Here is a 27,909-nt window from a genome sequence, read left to right as displayed (position 1 = left end):
GACCCAAGTAAATCGTATCTGTATACCCATCTGTCTAATCCTGCCATGGGTTTGTAGCACCTCATTACGGTCTTATCTCCTACGTGAGCTAAAGGACTGGAGACTCATCAACACTGCACATGAATCAGAGCAAATAACTACTCTGTCTGACTTGACTTCCTCCACCCACTGCAAGGCTAACAGTATGGCCATCAACTCCGAGGTATATACAGCCAGATGATCTGTAATACGTTCCCTGACTCCTGTCCTTGGATCTTTTGAACCATCTGTGTAAATGGCCACAACATCCTGATATTCTCTTAAAACAAATCAAATCAACTCGGGCCTCATTCAAGAGCTCCGACCTGAAGATCACCGACGTCATGATTTGACCTCGTATTTTTCGGAGTTGTTTTGAACGCGGCATGTGTTTACGCCTATGGAGTATGGGAATGGGACTTATACTGAAAAATATATATAAACACAACATGCAACAATTTCACTGAGTTACAAGTTCATAAAAGGAAATCAGTTAATTTAAATAAATAAATTAGGCCCTAATCTATGGATTTCAAATGACTGGGCAGAGGCACATCAATGGGTGGGAACCTGGGCCAGCCAATCAGAATGAGTTTTTCCCCACAAAAGGGCTTTATTACAGACAGAAATACTCCTCAGTTTCATCAGCTGTCTGGTCTCCAGACCAGGATGTCCTGGGCTGGCGTGGTTACAAATTCTCTAAAACAACGTTGAAAGTGGCTTATGGTAGCGAAATTAACATTCAATTCAGCTTTGGTGGGCATTCCTGCAGTCAACATATCAATTGCACGCTCCCTCAAAACTTGAGACATCTGTGGCAGTGTTGTGACAAAACTGCACATTTTAGTGGCCTTTTATTGTCCCCAGCACAAGGTGCACCTGTGTAATGATCATGCTCTTTAATCAGCTTGTTGATATGCCACACCTGTCAGGTGGATGGATTATCTTGACAACGGATACATACTCACTAACAGGGATGCAAACACATTTTACACATTAAATAAACTTTTTGTGCATATGGAAAAATTCTGGGATCTTTTATTTCAGCTCATGAAACATGGCACCAACACTTTACATGGTGCATTTATGTTTTTATTCAATTAAGGTGCAACCTGTCCATCCAGCCACTAATGTCTGAGCTCTTCATTTTTGGGAAAACGATGGTCACATTTTTACTGTGGCATTGCAGGTACTACACACTGAAATGTTACCGGCGTGTTGGCTGAAGAAAACCCAGCTGCAGTCAAGTTCTTTTGCACAGTACTAGACTAGCTAGCTCTGTAAACAACACCTGTGACCCTAGGCTTCTTGTCAGCCAAAGATGGTGGATAAATGAAGATGGTTCACTCAGGCTGCTTACAATTGTTTTTTTATAAATCCAGTCTGCTTAACAGGGTGGTTCACCCCTAGACCCCAATGCAATAGGAGCTGGGTCTGGCCTGCTTAGTTCATTCACTGTAATGTAACCCCAAAAAATGAGGGAGTGGGCCGTCTCGCTTCCTCTTCCGTCTCTGTCACCCAGATTAGAATGTCACTTCTGGGTCACAGCACTTTGGGGAAATGTCTAAATAAAAGTCCCCAACGTAATAGTAGAAAAGTCTCAACCTGCATTTATTCATGATATGATAAATATATTAACGATTTATATTTAAGTGACATTTGCATGACATTTCAGGTGTCCAACCATGGTACAATCTACTCACTAGTCCATAAATTACAAAACAAGTTTTAACAAAAGGCTAGGTCATAGCAGGTGTTGCTGGACTTTTACTGTGGTCAAATAGCTTAAATAGATGTATCCCTAATATAATAAAATGTTTTCAACTTCAGAAAATGAGAACCAATCTTGAAACAGGAAGAACCTGCGGTTTCTATGACCTGAGCATGGTTAGACCAGCAACTCACTGTTAAAAGCAAATTCTAACTTAGATTTTCCTCATGGAATTGTATTCCTTTAGCCATACATTGACATTGGCTATTATTTGTAGTTTTGATTGTTACATTGTGCACCTTTAAAGGAGAAGTTACTTTTTTTTTTTTTTACCAAATCTGTATTTTGAATGTAAATGGGATGTTATAGAAGTGCCCAGACATTCTTTTTGCGATTTCACTTGTTTTTGATAAACTTACCCCAACCAGAGATAGACTTCCTCCTGCTCATTCTGCAGTGCCAGGGTGTGGATAAAGCAAAACAAAAGCTCTAAAATCACCCAAATACATCCTTTTAGAAATGGCAACACTCTCACTATAGTGATGCAGGTCTTTAGATGTTGTACACATTACATTTTGTCACTCCAAACTTTATTGGCAACATTATATTTCATATTGTGCAGCTCGAGCCATACTTCTCCGTGTAGCCCATAATACTTTTCTGGGTGCGCATGCTCGGACTGCACGGAAAATAAGCACAGATGGATAGGGGAAACTGCTTGAGTCGCACAAAATGAAATATAACATTGCAGATAAAGTTTCTAAAATGACATATTTAGGTGATTTTTTGAGCTTTTGTTAATGTTTTATTCTAGAACATGCCATTTACATCCAAAATACAGATTTGGTATAAAAAAAAAGTTTACTTATCTTTTAAGGTTGCCATTATTAACCTCATAACAAAAGGTTTGCCAGAGAACATGGACAGAACATAACATGCTGGTTAGGAGGTGGAAGGAGAGGAATTGTCTCTTGTGTCCTAGCTTAAAGCCTCCTATGTATACAGAGATAACAACAACCCTCCTTTCAGAGGATGAGTGTTCCAGAGTCTGAAGGAGGAGCAGTCTGTGTCCGACAGGACCTCAGAGCGCCATCACTCCCAGCCTCCCTGCAGCTAGCTCTTTTTCCCCCCCGATGAGGTCCTGCAGGGTGAGGATGGTGGGTGTAGCTTCGCTCCCGTCTCTCCGCAGGGCCTGCAGGAGATCCACGCGCCCAGGCTTGAACGCCCGCGTCTCTGCCCTGCTCCTGGGCGGGGGTAGGCCATCACAGAGGCGCGTGCAGGAGGCAGCAGCGAGGCCGCAGAAGGAGGGCACGTCTGACTGGGAGGAGCCCTCGGAGCTGCCCTCAGACGGGGGGTCCCTGAAGGCAGGGTGGCTGAGATGCCCCGTGCGGGGTAGAGGGTCCATGGTGCCACGGCCATCATATATGGGTGCTCGGTTAGCAAGCAAAGGAGCACAGAAAGCAGTGCACTTCAGGGTCTCCACGGTCTTCATCTTACTGCGTTTCTTCAGCAGAGAAGTGTTGGGGACAGAGGGTGGAAGGGTTGAGGAGAGAGATTTTATTTGTTGAGGTTGGTGATGAGGAGAGATCATGTTCCTGATACAGTTATACATGATACAGTTTATATGTGAGAGAGTGTTTAGAATTTCCTTGAGGTAGCGACACTGTTCCATCCATACCTTTTTATTAGCTGGTGGGAAATTAATTGGTTCAACAGTTTGCAGTGACTCTGCACCTGCAAGCACAAGAAGGTGAAAATAGTAAGCAAATTATATTTAAAAAACTGATTGTGAAACAATATTATAAAATCAGCCAAACAGCAACCACAAACCTTGCTCTCGGGAAGCCAAGGCATTCTGCCTTATCCCAAGGGTTCTCAGCTATAAACACCGCTTACTGGTAAACTACAATCCCAACACACAGGTGTTCGAGCATGCTAGATAGCTAATGAGCACAGGGGGTCGCCTCTGTCTTCCGTAAACAAGCGATGTAACATGGAAATATGGCTGTGTGGAACCCTAACATACTTTCTTTTAATAAGGAACGCATCTTTCATATCAGTGAGAAATGGTGTTTCCAAAATCGTACCGCAAGCAATACGTGTTATGGGTTAAAGACCGCGTGTCAGGGCTCTTAACAAAACTCCCCCGGCCAGAAGATACCTTCATGAATAGACAGCCACTAAGGTAGATAGTGTCTATGAATGGGCTACCACAAACTTAAACCTTAGAATGAGGAATCAGAAGGAAGTACACACTCCTCCACACACACATACAGACAGTCATAATTAAACTTGCCTTCAGTGGTAGGTAACTGAAAGGAATCAGAGTGCAGGAGAGGATATGAGGCTCGTCTCTTCAAGCTCATGTCTTCATATTCAGAGAAACGCCTGAAGGGAGGAGACAGGATGAATTAGACTCAGACTTAAAGTAACTGTCCAGTGAAAATCTCACTTTTAAAAGTTCATATTGTTAACTCATACCCAAATAATGTTGTTGACTCATCCTATACTCGTATGTGGCAAAAGCATAAATTGGAGGGGGAAAAAACACTTCAGAAACCCCACCTCAAACATGTATCTCAAACAGACCGTTTAAAAAATGCTTGATATTTCCTCAGAGGATGTTCCACTGGCCAATCAGAGGTCTACTCGCGTGAATATCTTTAATGACCGGTATACGCCCATACCATTCCAACACAGAAAAGCTGCTTTTTAACATACTTAATAAAAAAACATTTGGAAGAAAAACAATTTCACTCATATTGTAATTAATTATAGGTCATATTTCATAGAAACACTGGACAGTTACTTTAAACACAGCATCCTGATGACACTTCATGTATGTCAACAATAATGTGCAGGTGAGTGTGTGGTGTCCCTTGGATGAGATGTGGTAACACCAATTGAAGGGTACCTATGTAAGGACTTCATAACACATTCGTAACCCATTCATAAGCAGTACATAATCACAACCCCTGGTGTTCCCCCTAGTGGGACATAACAGAGGATATGAGTGTAGATACCTCTCTGGGGAGCAGTAGCTGTAGGTTATAGGAGGGTCTGTGGAGGGAGGCTGCATGGCAGTCATGCAACATTGCTGGACACACAGCAGCAGGCCCAAGATCAAACACAACACCAGGCACAGCAGGAGGTAACTCTGCCTGTCTGAAACCTACAACAGAGACAGGGCCAAGTTAGCACACTGCAGCCATGTGCTGTGATTGGTAAGGGTGTAAAAGAAATATATAATACATGTTACTGCTGCATTCCAGGGTTGGGTTCAATTCCATGTCAATTCAGGTGGCAAACTTCCTTGTTGAAAAGCAATGAGGAGTAGGTCTTTAGTTTACTTACCACTGACTGAATTGAAATGTATTGACCCCAAACCTGCTGTATTCAATAGGGTAGAAATGATGTAGTATCTACCTGGCTCTGCAGCTGGCTGACTCTGACAGACAGGTTGAGCACCAGCTGTGTGAGGTCCTCCAGCTGGCCCTGCAACGAATGGATGGACTCTGTCTGTCTCTGGTCCTATAGGGACAAAGGAAACTTTTGAGCTGACCTATCACAAACACTCTCACAAGCCATATTCCCATACATTGCAAATGATACCCTCCCTGCAATTGTGAGTGACTAGATGACCAAATCTGTCATTCTGCCCCTGAACAAGGCAATTAACCCACTGTTCCTGGGCCATCATTGTAAATAAGAATTTGTTGTTAACTGACTTGCCTAGTTAAATAAAGGTTCAAAAAATAAATAATTTAAAGGCCAAAACTGTGCGATATCCGCCTGAGACTCCATCTTAAGATAGGCTACGTAGTATGTAACGTTCAGACAAACACACTGTAGGTCCCCCTCCGCACCTGCTCCTCTGCCATCCTGGATGTGTTCTGCAGTTTGATGATGGTTTGGTTGAAAGCCCTCTGCATCTCTTCCATCTGCCTTCGGTACCTTCAACAAAACACACAGAAGTATCAGGATCACCATCTAAACCTTCAATTGACTAACTCTAGTTCCAATATGTCTGACATCTGACAGTTAATAAAACCAGCAGGATGGTGCTCAATGCTCAGCCAATGGCCATCCATGAATCCCTGAGGCCCCCGTACCTCTGGCTGAGTTGCTCCAGGTAGCGTCCGCTCAGCGACATGTTCATCTCCAGGGCCTTGATGCGGTTGTTGAGCCTCATGAACACAGACTCCTTCTGGCTGGTGGAGCCGTGCATCGGGTTCCCGTTCCCCTGCTCCGTGGCGTTGTGGAGCTCTGCATAGAAGTCTAAAGGGGAAGGAGGTGGGGGCTGGAAGGAGGTGGGGCGAGGCAGCTGCTGCCCATTACCATTGGGCGACGGGGTGAAGAGGTCCTCCAAAAGCTCCGCCTCCCCCTTGGTTTCAGTGGCCACGGCCTGGCCCTGGCCGTGCGAGGGAGGCTCCGTCATGACCACGACGGGGACAGAGTTCTGCTCCTCAGGAGTAGTGTTGCCGCCGCCGGCACCCGCTGGTTTAGGTGGGGATCCCGGAGGCTGCTGCTGCTCTGTGGGGGTGGAGGTAGTGAGGAGGGGTGGGGGGAGTGGATCAGCCACATGTGGTTGGTGGATGACCGGGATGTTGTCTTGTTCTACAGGCTGGACTTCCGGACAGGGCCTCTCTACAGGGGTTCCCCAGCTCTGCTCCACTGGGCCACTGGAGCTGGCGACAGTGGGAGGCTGCCTGATCTCCTCCTGCTGCACCTCCTGGCTTTTCTCTGCCCCAGTGATGGGGTGCTTCTGCCCAGGCAGGTCTTTGGATGAGGTGTGGAGAGGAGGCTCCACGGCAGGTGTGGGCCTGGCGGCAGAGCTGGAGGTGTCGGTGGAGCTGGGTCTGGGCAGGGTGGAGGTCTGGCTGGGCTCTAGGTGGGGCAGCTCCATACTGGGCTCTACCTCTCCCACTGCCTCAACCCATGGAAGGTGTAGTGGGATGTCAGTGGGCCTGGCTTCTCTCTCCCCATGGGCAGAGCTGGGCTCTCTCTCCTGTTCCCCCTGAGTGTGTGGCTGCTGGGGTGTCTGAGTGGGCGTGGAGGAGATGGGCAGCTGCTGTGACGGGGTGGTGGGGGTGACTGGAGCTGGAGTAGCCTCTGGTTTCCTCTCCTGGCTGGTATAGTTCCTCTGAAAGGAACACTGGTGAACGAGGTACTCCTGGAGGGAGGCTGAGCAGGAGCAAGAAGAGGAGGAAGATAGGCCACAGTAGTCAAGGCTTTCTTGCTGTCGATGGCCAGGGCAACGGTGCTCCTCTCTCTCCCTCCCATCCTCCTCCTCCTCCTCCTCCTCCTCCAGCATGGTGACTATAGACTGGACCTCCTCCTTCTCCTCTATAGGAGAGACTACCTGCTCCTCTTCAGTTACATGCTCTGGTTTGGGTTCCTCTGTGGTAGTGACATCAATGTCCTCTAGTACTTCAGGCTGCTCCACCTCTGCAGCGTCAGGCCTGAGAACAAAGACAGAAACAGGGAGAGAAAGAGACAGAAACAGGAAGAGACAAAGACTGGGACGTAAGCAATTACAGCTACAAAATACCAATAATGCACATCCAAGCACGGTAACCTGCAGGCCCTGACAGAAATGTGATTCATTATAAAAGGAATCACAAACTATCACATTTAGCTGACTTCTAATATACTCTGGTAAAAACCATTGCCGTCAGACTTTAAAAAATAAACACTTCAGCAGTTTAAATGACAAAATGTCTGCCAATATTGTAGATCTATATCAAGTGAAAGACTAAGTGAAAAAAAATGACTGGTAGGCTGGTACTTACACTGGGCTGAGGGTGGTAGTGGTGTCAGGGTCAGATGATGTAACGACAGTCAGGTTCACTGTCTGGCTAGAGAAGTTCCCTTCACCTGGTCCTCCCCCCAGCACGTTGACTTTAATGTTGTTCACCATGTTCAGAATGACGTCTGGAACAAGACAGCCCATGAGTGAATACTTATACCAGTCATTGAATCCCTCCCCACATAGACGTCACAAAGGGTTTACAGACTCAGGTATGACAGATCTAATTTTTTCAATACTAAGAGGGGTGGGAACCCTGTGAGTCTCAAAGACACTTATACGCAGGATGAAACCATAGTTGTGTGACTGGTGTAATGGGATATTTATTTGGCTGTATGTGTGTAACTCACCCTTGGCTGATCCTATGAGGTCATTTGAAGCCTTGTCCTCTGCAGGAACGTATCCAGGAGGATAATCTGAAGGTCACACACACACAGGAAAGATAACATCACACTCACCAGGAACAACATCCAAACAGTTCAAAGGTGAGAGGTACAAATTACATTAACCTGTGATGGGTTGGGATTCCTAATCTTTAAATATTGTTAATCATCAGTTCTACTAGAGACATGAGGGGTGCCATAGACTAGGGTTTACACCAGAAGTGAATGGTTGTCTGTAGGAGGAATGGTTATGCTGGATGTAGTTAAGCTGATAAGGATGGAGAGATGTGGATTAGTGAGGAAGGGGGTCGAGGTCAGGTCACGTTAAGGGAGAAGGAACAGTTTATTGCCCACGTCATTTAATTTCCTGCCTAGCATAGAGATGTAATGTTTAGAGACGAGGAATTGGGGTATATATACTACCACTGGTGGAAATATGTCTTTGTCTGTTCAGCTGTTCCATCCTTTGGGCGAATAAACTTGGTTAGAGCTTTCATAGTGTCCGTCAATTTCTTACTCTGATATTTGGAACCTAACACCTGTATAATAGTACTTCAGGACTTTGTTGACATATTACATCTAGTCTCCTAGATGTTGAAAGTGTTGCTGTGTACTTGTAACATGTTAATGTACATTGATGAATGCGTCATATCTGAATGTGTCATATGCATTCACTGTCTGATATGTATGACCAGAGACATTTTATTTATATGTTTATGACCGTGATGGTTGAGAAAATATTGACAAGTATTTCAGATAGTGCAGAAGAATAGGAGGCTCTCACCGAGGTGGTCATCCTGGTCGTCTGGTCTGTCCAGGGGGTCAGCGATCTCCTCATACTCCTCCACCATACTCGTTCCAAAAACCCTTCAACAGAAAGGAAGACGTGTTATACTGTCTAGCAGTCACCTGAGGGCAGACAAAGATACACCAGGAGCCCAGTAATAACATAACAAATGATAGCTAAGATATCCTAAAATAAAAAGTGTAAACTCCTTAAATGTTTAAACGAACATCAAACTGAGAGTTAGCAAATACTACAAATGTATTGTGTGTTTAAGTCCCACAAGAATACAATGAGCCCCGTATGGTCCCTAGTGGTGGGCTTTAATACATTAAGTTCCAGCTGTCTATTTGTTTTACCACTATTAATGCCTCTGTAGGAGAAAAAGCATGTTAAGCGAGTGGCTAGCTGTACTTTTTGAAGACAAAATGTCCTGCAAACTCTGACCGCCAGAGCTGCCTCCCAGTGCCCCTGACACAAGGCAGCTTAGAGAGAGAGAGAGATCAGTTCAACAGTACAACACTAGCAGCTCCAGATGCAAGACTGGTGATGGGCGACATGGGGTAAACTTATCAGGGGAAAGGAAAAGTTGTCAAACTGAATGTATTCAACTGAAATGTGTCTTCTGCATTTAACCCAACCCCTCTGAACCACCGTAATAAATCCACATCCACATCTTCGGCGCACGGGGAACAGTGGGTTAAGTGCCTTGCTCAGGGGCAGAACGACAGAATTTTACCTTGTCAGCTCGGGGATTTGATCCAGCAACCTTCTGGTTACTGGCCCAAAGCACTAACCACAAGGCTACCTGCCGCCTCACACTCATACACTATTATACAGAGCCTTCAGAAAATATTCAGACCCTTCACTTTTCCCAATTTGTTATGTTACAGCCTTATTCAAAAATGGATTATAGTTTTTCCCCTCATCGACACATAATACCCCATAATGACAAAAAACACTTTTTTACATTTTAGCTAAATCTATTTTTAAAAATTCTATCACATTTACATAAGCATTCAGATCCCTTTCTCAGTACTTTGTTGTAGCACCTCTGGCAGTGATTACAGCCTCGAGTCTTCTTGGGTATGACGCTACAAGCTTGGTACACCTGTATTTGGGGAGTTTCTCCAATTCTTCTGTGCAAATCCTCTCAAGCTCTGTCAGGTTGGAAGGGGAACGTCACAGCACAGCTATTTTCAGGTCTCTCCAGAGATGTTCGATCGGGTTCAAGTCCGGGATCTGGCTGGACCACTCAAGGACATTCAGAGACTTGTCCCGAAGCCACTCCTGCATTGTCTTGGCTGTGTGCTTAGGGTCGTTGTTCTGTTGGAAAGTGAACCTTCACCCCAGTCTGAGGTCCTGAGCGCTCTGGAACAGGTTTTCATCAAGGTTCTCTCTGTACTTTGCTCCGTTCATCTTTCCCTCGATCCTGACTAGTATCCCAGTCCCTGCTGCTGAAAAACATCCCCACAGCATGATGCTGCCACCACCATGCTTCACCGTAGGGATGGTGCCATGTTTCCTCTACAGAGTTCAATCTTAGCTTCTTCAGACCAGAAAATCTTGTTTCTCATGGTCTGAGAGTCTTTAGGTGCCTTTTGGCAAACTCCAAGTGGGCTGTCATGTGCTTTTTATTGAGGAGCGGCTTCCGTCTGTCCACTCTACCATAAAGGCCTGATTGGTGGAGTGCTGCAGAGATGGTTGTCCTTCTGGAAGGTTCTCCCATCTCTCCAGAGGAACTCTGGAACTCTGTCAGAGTGACCATTGGGTTCTTGGTCACCTCTCTGACCAAGGACCTTCTGCCCCGATTGATCAGTTTGGCCGGGCGGCCAAACTTCTTCCATTTGAGAATGATGGAGGCCACTGTGTTCTTGGGGTCTTCAATGCTGCAGAAATGTTTTGGTACCCTTCCCCAGATCTGTGCCGAAACACAATCCTGTCTCGGAGCTCTACGGACAAATACTTCAACCTCATAGACAGGTGTGTGCCTTTCCAAATCATGTCCAGTCAATTGAATTTACCACAGCTGGACTTCAATCAAGTGGTAGAAACATCTCAAGGATGATCAATGGAAACAGAATGCACCTGAGCTCAATTTCGAGTCTCATAGCAAAGTGTCTGAATACTTATGTAAACAAGGTATTTCTGTTCTAAAAACCTGTTTTCACTTTGTCATTATGGGGTATTGTGTTCTGTATTCTTTTTTTTTAATCCATTTCAGAATAAGGCTGTAACGTAACAAAATGTGGAAAAAGTGGAGTGGTCTGAATACTTTCCGAATTGGCAAATATGACAAATACCTGTTGATTCAGTAAATTGATGTATCTTTATCTTATCTGGGGGGGGTTTCTCAATGACTGTAAAAATTCCATTAACTCAAATGTTTTTCCATTCATTGCCTACCTTATGAGACTGAGGGGGCAGAAGTGTTCAGATCCATGGTGAGAGACCAGCTCCACCTGCGATGAAACACACACGTCATTTACATCCAGGAGACAGGCATCAGTGCATGGTGGGACTGTTCTACACTGTCAGTGATAATAATCATGTTGCAATATGAACACTTGGCAATGCTATGATTTGGCCAGCGGTTAAATTGTTAGTGAAATCATGGGACAAATAGTCAAATTCAAGTTAGTTGTTGTTAACATTGATGATTGTCTGGCTGGTCAGCGACAAGCTATTACAGATATATAGAACACTTTGAAGCTGTGATGAACCGCCTTGCCCTACACACTTAAAGAGAGACTGAATGCAACGATTCCAAATGTGTTTCTCTGTTGTTCATTAATAAAAGTCAAGATTTCAGTCAAGGGAATATGGTTTGATGTGGCAGTTAGATGTTTGTCCCCCATGAGACACCATAGCAGCAAAGTCAGTATACCTTCCTCAAATTAGTCTGAATGAATCTAAGATTAAAAAGGCAAGTGAGCATTGTCGAACTCAATACCCAACCCTCAAGTAAGTCATGACGAACTCACTTACAAAATACAGTTATAGACGAGACAGACTTAATGAACAAAAGTAATCCTATTTACACTTTGTAGTCAACTTTGATACTAAAATAAATGTTTCTGACTCATATCGATGCCACATAGGCGGTTTTCTATCAGAGAAGTTGCCCTTTAAAGAATGGGCTACTCCACAGTCAACATCTCTACTGTCAAAATGACATGTTATTTGACTGACATGACTAGATGAATTATAATGATTACAGAGATATGTTCAGTGGCTTTATCTAGATAGAAGGAGTATTTGCTACCTGGCCTAGTGAATGCTGGTGCTGATCAGTTAGCAAGATTCTCCTACTGTTAGCATTGTAACACCAAAGCCCTTCCCTTCCCTCCAACCCCCTACATGCTCCTCCACAGACCAACCACCTCTAAGAGAGAAATAGGCTAACCTTTATGTACTTGGTGAACATCTGAAGCAGGAGAAACAAAGGAAGAGAAACAAGTAATTACAAGAAGCATACATGCATTTAAATAGGACCAATGGATGAATGCTGGTTCCTGCTCCACTCTTCAGAGAAGAGGTACAGAAGCATCAGTTTAAAGACGAGAAAGGCTCAAATGTTTTGTACAGTTGTAAAACATTACTCTAGAATGAGAGGACCAGCACAAACACACAAACAGCCCAGAGCGGGATTTGAGTTTGACCCACTTGTGAAGGAAAGGGCCATAACAGAGTAAAGAGGGGGCTACTGTAGTCTTGATTTTATTTGTAATTAATCAAGTAGTTCCATTGAAGTCAGAATACCTCTTTCCCAAGAGAGACCTGGATGACTAGAATGGGAGTAAAGGAGGGGGTAGATAACAGAAGGTGCAGGAGAATGCCATACACACCTTGACATATTTGGCGTACAGATGCTCGTCCAGAGGGAAACTCTGAACAGTGCGCTCCTCCCGAGCATGAAAAGTGCCCAGCTTCACCCACTTGTTGGTCGGGTACCTGAGGGAGCATCATCCAACAACACTCAACATCATTCAACCTATTGATCAATCCTTATTAGTGCAGTAGTACTGACTATTTTAGTAACATGTATGATGTTCAGCATCAAATGACAGTTTGAAAGATATCAAATCAAGATATCCCCATTGTGGTTGTGTTCATAAAGCACCAAAAAGAAGAAAACTGACTGAAACAGGGAGAGACTATATGAACTTGTCCAATAACAGCACATTTTCATTTCAGTTTTTAAATGGTTTAAAAAAAAATTCTATGCGTGCCTTAATGAACATGCCCCAGGTCTATGGCTAAAAATCTAACCTGTCACTGATGGAGACCAGGAAGTCTTTGGGTGTGGAGGAGAAGAGCTCAAAGTTAGCAATGTCCAACTGCTTCACCTGGATGGGATCGCACAGCTCGATGATGAACCTGAGAGAGAGAAAAGGGGCGAGAGAGAGAGAGAGAAGGGGCGAGAGAGAGAGAGAGAAGGGGCGAGAGAGAAGGGGCGAGAGAGAAGGGGCGAGAGAGAAGGGGCGAGAGAGAGAGAGAGAGAAGGGGCGAGAGAGAGACAAGAAAAGGGCAACCAGTGAAGAACAAACACCACTGTAAATACAACCCATATTTATGTTTATTTATTTTAACTTGTGTGCTTTAACCATTTGTACATTGTTACAACACTGCATATATATAATATGACATTTGTAATGTCTTTATTGTTTTGAAACTTCTGTATGTGTAATGTTTACTGTTCATTTTTATTGTTTATTTGACTTTTGTATATTACCTACCTCACTTGCTTTGGCAATGTTAACACATGTTTCCCATGCCAATAAAGCCCCTTGAATTGAATTGAATTGAATTGAGAGAGAGAAGGGGCGAGAGAGAGAGAGAGAGAAGGGGCGAGAGAGAGAGAGAGAGAGAAGGGGCGAGAGAGAGAGAGAGAGAGAAGGGGGAGAGAGAGAGAGAGAGAGAGAAGGGGAGAGAGAGAGAGAGAAGGGGCGAGAGAGAGAGAAGGGGCGAGAGAGAGAGAGAGAGAAGGGGCGAGAGAGAGAGAGAGAGAGAGATAGAGAGAGAGAGAAGGGGCGAGAGAGAGAGAGAGAGAGAGAGAAGGGGCGAGAGAGAGAGAGAGAAGGGGCGAGAGAGAGAGAGAGAGAGGGGGCGAGAGAGAGAGAGAGAGAAGGGGCGAGAGAGAGAGAGAGAAGGGGCGAGAGAGAGAGAGAGAGAAGGGTCGAGAGAGAGAGAGAGAGAAGGGTCGAGAGAGAGAGAGAAGGGTCGAGAGAGAGAGAGAGAAGGGTCGAGAGAGAGAGAGAGAAGGGGCGAGAGAGAGAGAGAGAAGGGGCGAGAGAGAGAGAGAGAAGGGGCGAGAGAGAGAGAGAGAAGGGTCGAGAGAGAGAAGGGTCGAGAGAGAGAAGGGGCGAGAGAGAGAAGGGGCGAGAGAGAGAAGGGGCGAGAGAGAGAAGGGGCGAGAGAGAGAGAAGGGGCGAGAGAGAGAGAGAGAGAGAAGGGGCGAGAGAGAGAGAGAGAAGGGGCGAGAGAGAGAGAAGGGACGAGAGAGAGAGAGAGAAGGGGCGAGAGAGAGAGAAGGGACGAGAGAGAGAGAAGGGACGAGAGAGAGAGAGAAGGGGCGAGAGAGAGAGAGAGAAGGGGCGAGAGAGAGAGAGAGAGAGAAGGGGCGAGAGAGAGAGAGAGAAGGGGCGAGAGAGAGAGAGAGAGAGAGAGAGAGAGAAGGGGCGAGAGAGAGAGAGAGAGAGAGAAGGGGCGAGAGAGAGAGAGAGAGAGAGAAGGGGCGAGAGAGAGAGAGAGAGAAGGGGCGAGAGAGAGAGAGAGAGAGAAGGGGCGAGAGAGAGAGAGAGAGAGAAGGGGCGAGAGAGAGAGATAGAGAGAGAGAAGGGGCGAGAGAGAGAGAGAGAGAGAGAGAGAGAGAAGGGGCGAGAGAGAGAGAGAGAGAGAGAGAGAGAAGGGGCGAGAGAGAGAGAGAGAAGGGGCGAGAGAGAGAGAGAGAGAGAGAAGGGGCGAGAGAGAGAGAGAGAGAAGGGGCGAGAGAGAGAGAAGGGGCGAGAGAGAGAGAGAGAGAAGGGGCGAGAGAGAGAGAGAGAGAAGGGGCGAGAGAGAGAGAGAGAAGGGGCGAGAGAGAGAGAGAGAGAAGGGTCGAGAGAGAGAGAGAGAAGGGTCGAGAGAGAGAGAGAGAAGGGTCGAGAGAGAGAGAGAGAAGGGGCGAGAGAGAGAGAGAGAAGGGGCGAGAGAGAGAGAGAGAAGGGTCGAGAGAGAGAGAGAGAGAGAAGGGTCGAGAGAGAGAGAGAGAAGGGTCGAGAGAGAGAAGGGGCGAGAGAGAGAAGGGGCGAGAGAGAGAGAGAGAAGGGGCGAGAGAGAGAGAGAGAGAGAAGGGGCGAGAGAGAGAGAGAGAGAGAAGGGGCGAGAGAGAGAGAGAGAGAAAAGGAGCGAGAGAGAGAGAGAGAGAAGGGGCGAGAGAGAGAGAGAGAAGGGGCGAGAGAGAGAGAAGGGACGAGAGAGAGAGAGAGAAGGGGCGAGAGAGAGAGAGAGAAGGGGCGAGAGAGAGAGAGAGAAGGGGCGAGAGAGAGAGAGAGAAGGGGCGAGAGAGAGAGAGAGAAGGGGCGAGAGAGAGAGAGAGAAGGGGCGAGAGAGAGAGAGAGAAGGGGCGAGAGAGAGAGAGAGAAGGGGCGAGAGAGAGAGAGAGAAGGGTCGAGAGAGAGAGAGAGAAGGGTCGAGAGAGAGAAGGGGCGAGAGAGAGAAGGGTCGAGAGAGAGAAGGGGCGAGAGAGAGAAGGGGCGAGAGAGAGAAGGGGCGAGAGAGAGAAGGGGCGAGAGAGAGAAGGGGCGAGAGAGAGAAGGGGCGAGAGAGAGAGAAGGGGCGAGAGAGAGAGAGAGAGAGAAGGGGCGAGAGAGAGAGAGAGAGAAGGGGCGAGAGAGAGAGAGAGAAGGGGCGAGAGAGAGAGAAGGGACGAGAGAGAGAGAGAGAAGGGGCGAGAGAGAGAGAAGGGACGAGAGAGAGAGAAGGGACGAGAGAGAGAGAGAAGGGGCGAGAGAGAGAGAGAGAAGGGGCGAGAGAGAGAGAGAGAGAGAAGGGGCGAGAGAGAGAGAGAGAAGGGGCGAGAGAGAGAGAGAGAGAGAGAGAGAGAGAAGGGGCGAGAGAGAGAGAGAGAGAGAGAAGGGGCGAGAGAGAGAGAGAGAGAGAGAAGGGGCGAGAGAGAGAGAGAGAGAAGGGGCGAGAGAGAGAGAGAGAGAGAAGGGGCGAGAGAGAGAGATAGAGAGAGAGAAGGGGCGAGAGAGAGAGAGAGAGAGAGAGAGAGAGAGAGAGAGAAGGGGCGAGAGAGAGAGAGAGAAGGGGCGAGAGAGAGAGAGAGAGAGAGAAGGGGCGAGAGAGAGAGAGAGAGAAGGGGCGAGAGAGAGAGAAGGGGCGAGAGAGAGAGAGAGAAGGGGCGAGAGAGAGAGAGAGAGAAGGGGCGAGAGAGAGAGAGAGAAGGGGCGAGAGAGAGAGAGAGAGAAGGGTCGAGAGAGAGAGAGAGAAGGGTCGAGAGAGAGAGAGAGAAGGGTCGAGAGAGAGAGAGAGAAGGGGCGAGAGAGAGAGAGAGAGAGAAGGGGCGAGAGAGAGAGAGAGAAGGGTCGAGAGAGAGAAGGGGCGAGAGAGAGAAGGGGCGAGAGAGAGAGAGAGAAGGGTCGAGAGAGAGAAGGGGCGAGAGAGAGAAGGGGCGAGAGAGAGAGAGAGAAGGGGCGAGAGAGAGAGAGAGAGAGAAGGGGCGAGAGAGAGAGAGAGAGAGAAGGGGCGAGAGAGAGAGAGAGAGAGAAGGGGCGAGAGAGAGAGAGAGAGAAGGGGCGAGAGAGAGAGAGAGAAGGGGCGAGAGAGAGAGAAGGGACGAGAGAGAGAGAGAGAAGGGGCGAGAGAGAGAGAGAGAAGGGGCGAGAGAGAGAGAGAGAAGGGGCGAGAGAGAGAGAAGGGACGAGAGAGAGAGAAGGGACGAGAGAGAGAGAGAAGGGGCGAGAGAGAGAGAGAGAAGGGGCGAGAGAGAGAGAGAGAGAAGGGGCGAGAGAGAGAGAGAGAGAAGGGGCGAGAGAGAGAGAGAGAGAGAGAGAGAGAGAAGGGGCGAGAGAGAGAGAGAGAGAGAAGGGGCGAGAGAGAGAGAGATAGAGAGAAGGGGCGAGAGAGAGAGAGAGAGAAGGGGCGAGAGAGAGAGAGAGAGAGAGAAGGGGCGAGAGAGAGAGAGAGAGAGAGAGAGAGAGAGAAGGGGCGAGAGAGAGAGAGAGAGAGAGAGAGAGAAGGGGCGAGAGAGAGAGAGAGAAGGGGCGAGAGAGAGAGAGAGAGAGAGAGAGAGAGAAGGGGCGAGAGAGAGAGAGAGAGAGAAGGGGCGAGAGAGAGAGAGAGAGAGAGAGAGAGAGAGAGAGAGAGAGAGAGAGAGAAGGGGCGAGAGAGAGAGAGAAAAGGGGCGAGAGAGAGAGAGAAAAGGGGCGAGAGAGAGAGAGAAAAGGGGCGAGAGAGAGAGAGAAAAGGGGCGAGAGAGAGAGAGAAAAGGGGCGAGAGAGAGAGAGAAAAGGGGCGAGAGAGAGAGAGAGAAAAGGGGCGAGAGAGAGAGAGAAAAGGGGCGAGAGAGAGAGAGAAAAGGGGCGAGAGAGAGAGAGAAAAGGGGCGAGAGAGAGAGAGAAAAGGGGCGAGAGAGAGAGAGAAAAGGGGCGAGAGAGAGAGAGAAAAGGGGCGAGAGAGAGAGAGAAAAGGGGCGAGAGAGAGAGAGAAAGGGGCGAGAGAGAGAGAAGGGGGCGAGAGAGAGAGAAGGGGGCGAGAGAGAGAAGGGGGCGAGAGAGAGAAGGGGGCGAGAGAGAAGGGGGCGAGAGAGAGAGAGAAGGGGACGAGAGAGAGAGAGAGAGAGAGAGAGAGAAGGGGGCGAGAGAGAGAGAGAGAGAGAAGGGGGCGAGAGAGAGAGAGAAGGGGGCGAGAGAGAGAAGGGGGCGAGAGAGAGAGAGAGAGAAGGGGGCGAGAGAGAGAGAGAGAGAAGGGGGCGAGAGAGAGAGACAGAGAAGGGGGCGAGAGAGAGAAGGGGGCGAGAGAGAGAGAGAGAAGGGGGCGAGAGAGAGAGAGAGAAGGGGGCGAGAGAGAGAGACAGAGAAGGGGGCGAGAGAGAGAGAGAGAAGGGGCGAGAGAGAGGATTCAGTAGGTAGTGAGCGGTTGTTGTTCTACCTGTGCTTATAAAGGGAATAAGAGCAGGGAGGTTTTAGAGGAAGAATAAGGACATAAGCCATATTTGAGAGACAGAAACACATGTACACATTAACACACAGGGATCTCCAAACGCACACTCACCAGATCTTGTTGCTGCAGGGGTTTAACATGTAATGATCCATGCTCTCCATTAATATGGCTGAAGTACTCTGACAGAAAACAAGATCCTTCCATCAAAATATGCAAAGCTAGCTATTAAAATCAGTTGTATCAACTGAATATATAGATGGGTTTGGAGGGTGACAGTTTGAAATAGATACCTTAGCCTCTGGGTTAGAACCCAGGATCTTGGCCCCACACTCCACCGAGGCATAGTTGTTGAAGTTCTTCTGCACCTTCTTTACAGCGTGGGAGCCGCCGTTGGTGGAGATGTGAGTGGCCAGAGCTATGAAGAGAGATACCGTTTTAAATCAAAACCAGTGAGTGAGTGTGTGAAACAGGAACACCATCTATCTTACTCTTCTCCTTCTCCATAATTTTCTTCTTCCACTCGTCAAAGGTGGGGATGTCCTCCGCATCCTTGGTTGCCACATTAGGATCCTTCTCCGTAGCGATGCGTGAGCTCAAGCCCTAGCAACAGCAGATCAGACCTGGTTCAAATACTTACTTCAATCATCATATACTCAAGCATTTAAAGTGGGCTTAATTAAGCTTGGAGTTTGCACTTTTGGGACTATAAGCATCAGAAAACATTATTTCTATGCAACAAATGTTGGTGTATCTCTACCGGTTCTTTCAGCATGTGGGAGGTGTTGGCCCCCTGAGCCAGTCCCACTGAGGCCTGACCTGCCTGGGCCGGGGGGGGGTCTATGTCGGTCTTGGTGCCTTTTCCTCGAGTATTGTTAAGTTTCTCCAGGACAACAGGAAGACTACAGAGCGAGACAATAGAAAGAGAGCCTACATTCAAACACTGGTAAAAGCAACTGGGGTCAAACCTGAGCCTCCTGTGCGCCACTTGACTGTGTTAGCCATTTGTGCTAAAGCCATTAGCTCACTAGGAGCTAATACACAAGTTCAGGCCTCAGGTAAGGTTAGGGCGTTTTCACATATGAGATTCAATTCCCTGGTTTGGTTTCCTGGACCATTTGTGAGAATTCTACAAAATACATTTTGCTTTCACAAGACTTGAAAATAAGCGTTTCAGGAAAAGATTTGCGAGATGTACATTCTACATTCCAAGTCACAATACCTGGGACTCTGGTCCTGGATCTTGGAGCCGCTACTCACGCAGGTCCAGGATTCATCAAAGGGGTTGGTTTCTCCAGCTTCACAGTCGTCTGTGGCAAGATCAGTATCGCTGAATTCCGATACAGGGACATCAGACAAAGTATCCTCTGGTACACTAGAGGATGAGCCATGGGGCATGGAGGGGTCTTCAGTGACGGGGTTGAGGGCAGAGGATGGATGGAATAGGTCAGAGGTGGGGGTTGGCTGCAGCTCTTGGGTGACAACGGCCTCTGGTTCTGCCGTCTCTGGCTCGGCCTCTGGTTCTGCCGTCTCTGGCTCGGCCTCTGGTTCTGCCGTCTCTGGCTCGGCCTCTGGTTCTGCCGTCTCTGGCTCGGCCTCTGGTTCTGCCGTCTCTGGCTCGGCCTCTGGTTCTGCCGTCTCTGGCTCGGCCTCTGGTTCTGCCGTCTCTGGCTCGGCCTCTGGTTCTGCCGTCTCGGCCTCTGGTTCTGCCGTCTCTGGCTCGGCCTCTGGTTCTGCCGTCTCTGGCTCGGCCTCTGGTTCTGCCGTCTCTGGCTCGGCCTCTGGTTCTGCCGTCTCTGGCTCGGCCTCTGGTTCTGCCGTCTCGGCCTCTGGTTCTGCCGTCTCTGGCTCGGCCTCTGGTTCTGCCGTCTCTGGCTCCTTCTCAGAATCGTCCAGGTCCAATGTCTGGAAAACATTATCACTGCACTGTCAGTAAAAGACAGAACTTAATATTGATGGTCCATGACAACCATCCACCTGCCTGTGCAGTATGTGTTTTATGATACAAAGATTTCGGGAACAATCAATAGATTTGGTCAATAAGTCTGGTGGATGGTATGCAAGTCTCAATCTGCTCTTGAACTAAAGAAATAGACATCTGCTTCACATACAGTAAGAAAGCCAGAGTGGAGTTCTTCAGGTCTACTTCTTATGATTCATCACTGCAGTACCTGTGCCTTTTGGACCCCAGGAAGAGTAGATCGCAATTCTAACAGCGAAACGGGGATCCAAATAAAAACATAACCAAAACACAAATACCTGTACATGCTCCTTGTTCTCCACCTCAGTGCCTGGAGTCCCCGCCCCCTCCTCCTCTGCTAGGCCCTGCTGCTGTGTCTCCACCTCCTCTCCCTCTGGCAGCACCTCCTCTTCAGATAGGTGCTGGACATACTGGGACCCCCAGCCATCCTCTAACTGAACAACACCCTGACGGACCGGAAGTAAACAGTTGTCGTATCCAACATTAAAGAAACAGGTATCATATCAACAAGAGAGTTGTTGATATGTTATACTAGGTATGTAACAAAAGGCATGATAGAAACGTATGGTCCAAACAGGTGAAGCAGGTGATGTACCTTGTGATGGGACCTGTCACCAGGATCTTCCTTCAGACGCTGGGTCTGAGCCTCTGGGGGTTGCTCTGTGCAGCTAACATATTTAGTGGGGTGCCTGAGATAACATAGGAGAAGACATCAGTGTTATTGATTTAGGCATGGGGGCCGCAGAGTGAGAGTGAGAGCAATGGGAATAGTGGAATTGGAATTTCAGGTTACTTCCTGAATTTAGATGAAATCGACCCTAATGCTATTAAGGTGTGGAAATATACTGTAACCTAGTGTCACTATGTTTACCGTTCCAACAAGTACAAGCCTTGACCAGAAGGAAAACAACTTGATTTCAAAGAATAAATGAATGAGTGATAATCAAACAGAGGGAGCTGCTGCCCAGCAGTTTCAGAGCTGAAAGAGGCGAGATTGGAACGACTAGCTGGCTGACAGTGTGTCTCTCATCACTGTGGGGGGCAGGCCAGGCTGGAGGTGGGAGGTCAAAGTCAAAACCTTATGCCATGTGGCTGCACAGGGAAAATAAAAAACACATGCCACTGTCTGCTGACAGTCTGACAGTGTGTCAGGGAAATGGACAAGTCAATGTCACAGCTGTCTTGTGAATCTTGGCACGGAACAACAGAGATCACCGGTCATGACAAGGCTTTAAATAGTTCACTCACAACAATGTCACATTTCTACTGGGGACAGAGGTCATTGTGTTAAGCTGCAGTGTCAAACAGCTGCACCACTAACGTGGCCTTGTCTAGCAGTGAGATTTATAGGGTAAGTAGTCTACTGTGCTTGGCCACCGGAGTCTGGTAAGACACAAATAATATAAGTTGTAGGGTGTTTATTTAACTTTTAATTCTGATCCTACAGCCTTAATGTAACCTCTAAGGAGCCATGGTGGTTTCATTGGACGACAAATGATCTATTAGAGTGTGTGGCCACTTTAACAATAGGCAGTAGAAAGAAACTAGGCAGTAAAGCAAAAGTAGGCCTACTTGCCAAATATACTGCAGAAAAATGTAATCAAAACCATAAGCCTAGCATACCTACAAGTCTGAGGAATTTTAATTATGAGTTGTAGTTAGAATGAGTAGTAGTACTTAGGGTTGGGCGGTATCCAGATTTTCATACCGTCATACCGTTTCTGTACCATACCAGGGTATATGGTATTACCGGAAGTGCACACAAGGGGCGCTATAAAAAATAGAATAAAAAATGATATAAAGTACAAGTCAAGTTTGGACACACCTACTCATTCACTGCTGCTCAGCCCCCTCCTGTACTCCCTGTTCACCCACGACCGCGTGGCCATGCACACCTCCAACTCAATCAGAAAGTTTGCAGACGACAACAGTAGTAGGCTTGATTACCAAGAACGACAAGACCGCCTATAGGGAGGAGGTGAGGGCACTCGGAGTGTGATGTCAGGAAAACAACCGTTCACTCAACGTCAACAAAACAAAGGAGATGATCGTGGACTTCAGGAAATAGCAGAGGGAGCACCCCCCTATCCAAATCGAGGGGACAGCAGTGGAGAAGGTGGAAAGTTAAGTTCCTCGGCATACACATCACAGACAAACTGAAATGGTCCACCCACACAGACAGTGTGGTAAAGAGGGCACAACAGCGACTCTTCAACCTCAGGACGCTGAAGAAATTTGGCTTGTCACCAAAAACCCTCAAACTTTTACAGATACACATTTGAGAGCATCCTGTCGGGCTGCATCACCGCCTGGTACGGCAACTGCACCGCACATAACCGCAGGGCTCTCCAGAGTGTGGTGCGGTCTGCACAACGCATCACCGCAGGCAAAATACCTGCCCTCCAGGACACCTATAGCACCCGATGTCACAGGAAGGCCAAAAAGATCATCAAGGACAACAACCACCCGAGCCACTGCCTGTTCACCCCGCTATCATCCAGAAGGCGAGGTCAGTACAGGTGCATCAAAGCAGGGACCGAGAAACTGAAAAACAGCTTCTATCTCAAGGCCATCAGCCTGTTAAACAGCCACCACTAACATTTAGTGAAAGCTGCCAACATACTGACTCAACTCCAGCCACTTTAATAACGGGAATTTATGGAAATTATGTAAAAATGTATCACTAGCCACTTTAAACAATGCCACTTAATATAATGTTTACATACCCTACATTACTCATCTCATATGTATATACTGTAATCTTGCCATCTTTATGTAATACATGTATCACTAGCCACTTTAAACTATGCCACTTTATGTTTATATACCCTACATTACGCATCTCATATGTATATACTGTACTCTATACCATCTACTGCATCTTGCCTATGCCGTTCTGTACCATCACTCATTCATATATCTTTATGTACATATTCTTTATCCCTTTACACTTGTGTGTATAAGGTAGTAGTTGTGGAATTGTTAGGTTAGATTACTTGTTGGTTATTACTGCATTGTCGGAACTAGAAGCACAAGCATTTCGCTACACTCGCATTAACATCTGCTAACCATGTGTATGTGACAAATAAAATTTGATTTGATTTGATTTGTTCACCTACTCTGCATCTCACAAAGACATGGTGGTTGGAAACAAAAATCTCAAATTTGGACTCATCAGACCAAAGGACAGATTTCCACCGGTCTAATGTCCATTGCCCATGATTCTCTTCTTCATATTGGTGTGCGCTAGTAGTGGTTTCTTTGCAGAAATTCGTGCATGAAGGCCTGATTCACCGAACCTGTAACGAGATGTGTCTCGTTACTTGAACTCTGTGAAGCATTTATTTGGGCTGCAATCTGAGATGCAGTTAACTCTAATGAACGTATCCTCTGCAGCAAAGGTAACTCTGGGTCTTCCTTTCCTGTGGCAGTCCTTGTGAGAGCCAGTTTCATCATAGTGCTTGATGGCTTTTGCGACTGCACTTGAAGAAACTTTCAAAGTTCTTGAAATTTTCCGGATTGACTGACCTTCATGTCTTAAAGTAATGATGGACTGTCGTTTCTCTTTGCTTATTTGAGCAAAAATTTTTACCAAATCTTCTGTATACCACTCCTACCTTGTCACAACACAATGGATTGGCTCAAACGCATTAAGGAAAGAAATTCCACAAATTAACTTTTAACAAGGCACACCTGTTAATTGAAATGCATTCCAGATAACTACCTCATGAAGTTGGTTGAGAGAATGCCAAGAGTGTGCAAAGCTGTCATCAAGGCCAAGGGTGGCTACTTTAAAGAATCTCAAATATAAAATATATTTTGATTTTAACACTTGTTTGGTTACTACATGATTCCAAATGTGTTATTTCATAGTTTTGATGTCTTCACTATTATTCTACAATGTAGAAAATAGTAAAAAAATTAAAATAAAAAATAAATGGAATAAGTAGGTGTGTCCAAACTTTTGACTGGTACTGTATATACACAGTACCAGTCAAAAGTTTGGACACACCTACTCATTCCACCACTGTGAAATATATTTTCAATCACCAAAAATTTTGTATTTTCAGATGTTTACTGCTGGCATACAATCCCAAAATAAAAGACACAAAACCAAAACTTAAGAATGGGAAGCAAAGAAATCGTGCACATAGAACAGAGCTACAGCTTCTTATACTTGCTTTCAATGAGAATGACACATCTATAACTCAGAATTCTATGTGAATTTGGTCTGGTCTCCAAAAAAGTTAGATATTGCAGTTTCTACTTATAGTTTGTTACAAGCTGTGGCGTAGCACGCACCCCCCCCCCCAAAAAAAAACGGTATTGAAAATCATACCAACGGTATACGATATAAATGGTATATCGCCCTAGCCTAGAAGTACTACCGGTCGTTTAAACAAGAATCAAATGTAGGTGGACATAATATGATCATGTGAATACAGGGACCAGTGCTAGATGGCAGATTTTGGCTCAATTCCCTCTAACGACACATACTAATTATAGTGATAAACTATGAGTAACAAGATAAGGGAGTAGCAGCCTAACTGGCACATTCTATGACTCATTTACAGTGATACACCCAAGGTGTGATTGTGACTGAGCACTCTCCCCTGAGCATAAACACACCCTCCGCCTGAAGTGGACTCTCCCCTCTTGAATCCTTGTGCACACTTCAGGATAAAGGGCAGATTATTGGTACATTGAGAAAGTTAGATTTGCATCCAGGGGTGGGACTGTCAATAATACTCCTTCAGGCCTGAGTAGAATAAAGGAGGGGTAGCCTCCAACACTGCAGTCTGAGGAAGGAGATAGCCATCAACATGTCATATCATAGCAGTACAAAGTTCAGGGGGAGGTTTACACATCACATTGCACCTAACTAGGTACTTTCCAGATGCTTAGCTCATTAATGAGTTTCCACTACTGCGTGGGCAAAATTACAGCCTAGGCCAAGTACATGTAAAAGTAAACTCAGCGAGATGACGTTGCAACGAGCAGCACCGCAAATGAGCACGATGCAAGACTACTCTCACACAGTATCTGTGCATGTGCACTTCACGCTTCTACAACTTGATAGCTACGGGAACAAAATAACACAAGTTTAGCCTTGCGCTTCAACACTCTTAGTTGTGGAAATGAAGGGTTGCCTTATTGCCGATTTGTTTTTACTGATAACAACCAATATACAAATAATTCCAGTAGTCTGCTATGTCTAGTTCGTCCTGTGTGTAAGTGTAAATAGCTAGCCTACTTTTCGGGCAAGTGATAATTTTCTGGCAACCCAAAAATACTCCTCACTTGCCCAAATGCCATGGCCGAGTGCCTTTCAGACCTTAATGTCAATCCCTGCACTACTGTGTTTACTTTGTGCATGCAACATCATCTCGCTGAGCCGGACTAGTGATACATTTTCAAAAATGTAAGGGCCAAGAAGCAACTGGTTCATAAGGCATCACTTTCCTCGAAAGGACTTCAAGCTATTGGAATCTGTCTGAGCATCAATGCAGCATTCATGTGTGCCGTTACAGTAAACCAGGTGCAGTCTTCTCCATTAAGCCTATCCTAGATTCTCATCACCTCGGGATGGACCCTCTGAACTTTCGGGATGGACCCTCTGAACTTTGGTGATGAAGGATTTACAGCCAGGGGTCAGGACCTAAAAGCAGCGAGCCTGCTAGCTGAGTGACTAAATAGGCTGTAATCCCTTCAAGAGCTGAAGAGTCAAATCCTTGACTATCAGGTGAGGGTAAAATGTATTATGTGACTCACAGAACATATTAGAAATCAATACAGGCCGTGCTATAACTCGGCAATAGTGTGTTATTTAACCTACCCTATTCAGTATGATAGAGATATTGTTTATGTAGCTAGTTAAGTTACTATTAGGGTCCTATACTTCACTTTCTGGTGATCGAGGCAGGCTGAGGCATAACGATATGAATTGTTAAAATACAAACTGCATTTGTCTGAGCTAGTCAACGCTACTGGCGAACACTAGCTAGCTGGCTAACGTTCGCTATCTAACACATCTGAGCTACGTTAGCAGATAACTTAACTAGCTAGCTAACCTGGCTAGGAAGCTAGTTAACGCTATGCTTGCCGTAGTTCTCGTTAATGTAGCATCTCTTCCAACATCTCTTCCTACATGTTAATGTAGCATCTCTTCCAACAAGTTAGTTAGTGAGGTAAAACACATTCCTTGTTATGAAAATAAAAGTACCGTAGAGCTAACGTTAACTTACCAACACAGTAATAACACAAGTAGGCACGCTGACACAACTCGCCACAATCTCTTCTTCATCATCCTCCCGCAGGGTCCAACATTATCGCCGTCTACCTACACATGTATCAATACTGTCGTTATTCAACAGTTGTATGTTTTAACTCAACGTGAATATGTCTAACTTCTACAAGTTACAGGTCCGACACCTAACTTCTAGTTTCCTGAAAGTGGTGTTGTGTTGAACTGTTGGCTCCTGTCAAATCCACTGGAGCTGGAGACCTTGCGTTCCTTTAACGCGATAGCTGTGTCATCCGCTGCGTCTCCGGTTCTGTCCAATGAAAACGCAGCAACGCTGTTGCGCAGTAAAGTTCGTAGAGGTGTTTAAAAAATGTGGTGTACCAGTGTGTCGCTGTCAAATTCCCATTCTATGATTATGAACTATGATACAAATGAGTGTAAAATGTGACAGTTAAAAAAACATTTTGTTGTTGAGTACTAGATATGGGAATGGACCTTTACAGGAAATTGGCAAATTACTAATTGATGAGTTGGAAGTATTCTTTCTATATACTCCTTGTATAGCTTCCTTCTTGTGCATCCATTTAACTCTGCATCTTTGGGAAAGAGCTTGTAAGTAAGCATTCCACTGTAAGGTCTACCTACACCTGTTGTATTCAGTGCATGTGACAAATACAATTTGATTTGATTTGAGCTTTTTTTTAAAGAGTTTGTGTTTGTATTTATTAAGGATCCCCACGCTTCCTGGGGTCCAGCAAAATGAAGACAGTTAACTTTAAAAACATTACAATACATTTCACAACACCTTAACTATGTGCCCTCAGGCCAGCCACTACTCTACTACCACATTATCTACAACACAAAACCCATGTGTACGTGTGTATAATGTGTATGTTATCATGAGTGTGTGTGTGTGCGTGTGTTTGTGCCCGTGTGTGTGTCTCTTCACAGTCCCGCTGTTCCATAAGGTGTATTTTTATCTATTTTTTTCAATCAGATTTTACTGCTTGCATGGGTTACTTGATGTGGAATAGATGTCCATGTAGTCATGGCTCTATGTAGTACTGTGTGCCTCCAATAGTCTGTTCTGGACTCGGAGACTGTGAAGAGAACTCTGGTGGCATGTCTTGTAGGGTATGCATGGGTGTCTGAGCTGTGTGTTAGTAGTTTAAACAGACAGCTCGGTGCATTCAACATGTCAATACTTCTCACAAAAACAAGTAGTGATGAAGTCAATCTCTCCTCTACTTTAAACCAAGAGAGATTGACGTGCATATTATTAATGTTAGCTCTCCATGTACAGTACCAGTCAAAAGTTTGGACACACCTACTCATTCCAGGGTTTTTATTTATTTTTACTATTTTCTACATTGTAGAATAATAGTGAAGACATCAACACTATGAAATTACAGATATGGAATCATGTAGTAACCAAAAAAGTGTTAAACAAATCAAATATTTTATATTAGAGATTCTTCAAGGTAGCCACCCTGTGCTTTGATGACAGCTTTGCACACTCTTGGCATTCTCTCAACCAGCTTCATGAGGTAGTCACCTGGAATGCATTTTAATTAACAGGTGTGCCAGTTGTGTTGTGACAAAGTAGGGGTGGTATGCAGAAGATAGCCCTATTTGGTAAAATACCAAGTCCATATTATGGCAAGAACAGCTCAAAATAAGCAAAGAGAAATGACAGTCCATCAGACATGAAAGTCAGTCAATCTGGAAAATGTCAAAAACTTTTAAAGTTTCTTCAAGTGCAGTCGCAAAAACCATCAAGCGCTATGATGAAACTGGCTCTCATGAGGACCACCACAGGAAAGGAAGACCCTGAG

General features: G+C 46.1%; 1 protein-coding gene across 2 annotated transcripts; it reads right to left on the bottom strand.

Annotated features, from left to right (window-relative positions):
* Positions 1 to 1,380: 1,380 nt before the first annotated feature.
* Positions 1,381 to 26,339, bottom strand: LOC139550520 (SUN domain-containing ossification factor-like). 2 transcript variants are annotated; one of them, XM_071361458.1, is made up of 22 exons: positions 26,076 to 26,339; positions 20,426 to 20,519; positions 20,109 to 20,276; positions 19,072 to 19,754; positions 18,610 to 18,751; positions 18,341 to 18,452; positions 18,143 to 18,267; positions 17,964 to 18,031; positions 12,978 to 13,085; positions 12,554 to 12,659; positions 12,112 to 12,132; positions 11,112 to 11,167; positions 8,706 to 8,788; positions 7,889 to 7,954; positions 7,522 to 7,663; positions 5,842 to 7,191; positions 5,596 to 5,683; positions 5,156 to 5,260; positions 4,753 to 4,901; positions 4,026 to 4,117; positions 3,408 to 3,463; positions 1,381 to 3,233 (listed from the first exon to the last, which is right to left on the bottom strand). In XM_071361458.1, exons 1-22 carry the CDS (start codon positions 26,135 to 26,137, stop codon positions 2,811 to 2,813), a joined length of 4,299 nt encoding a protein of 1,432 aa, XP_071217559.1. In that variant the 5' UTR covers positions 26,138 to 26,339; the 3' UTR covers positions 1,381 to 2,810. The 2 variants fall into 2 exon arrangements, with proteins under 2 accessions (XP_071217559.1, XP_071217560.1); XM_071361459.1 differs by lacking the exon at positions 12,112 to 12,132.
* Between the last annotated feature and the right edge of the window lie 1,570 nt (positions 26,340 to 27,909).

This window comes from Salvelinus alpinus, chromosome 23 (genome assembly GCF_045679555.1).
Source record: "Salvelinus alpinus chromosome 23, SLU_Salpinus.1, whole genome shotgun sequence".
Taxonomy (NCBI): domain Eukaryota; kingdom Metazoa; phylum Chordata; class Actinopteri; order Salmoniformes; family Salmonidae; genus Salvelinus; species Salvelinus alpinus.
Note: the sequence above shows the minus strand (reverse complement) of the source record. Positions and strands in the feature narration are given on the sequence as shown.

Coding starts and splice junctions, on each gene's coding strand:
- LOC139550520 (XM_071361458.1), bottom strand. CDS start 26,137: ATGATGAAGAAGAGATTGTGGCGAGTTGTGTCAGCGTGCCTACTTGTG. Junction 7,664..7,888: donor CCTCATAGGATCAGCCAAGG/GTGAGTTACACA, acceptor GTCTTGTTCCAG/ACGTCATTCTGAACATGGTG. Junction 7,192..7,521: donor ACTACCACCCTCAGCCCAGT/GTAAGTACCAGC, acceptor CTTTGTTCTCAG/GCCTGACGCTGCAGAGGTGG.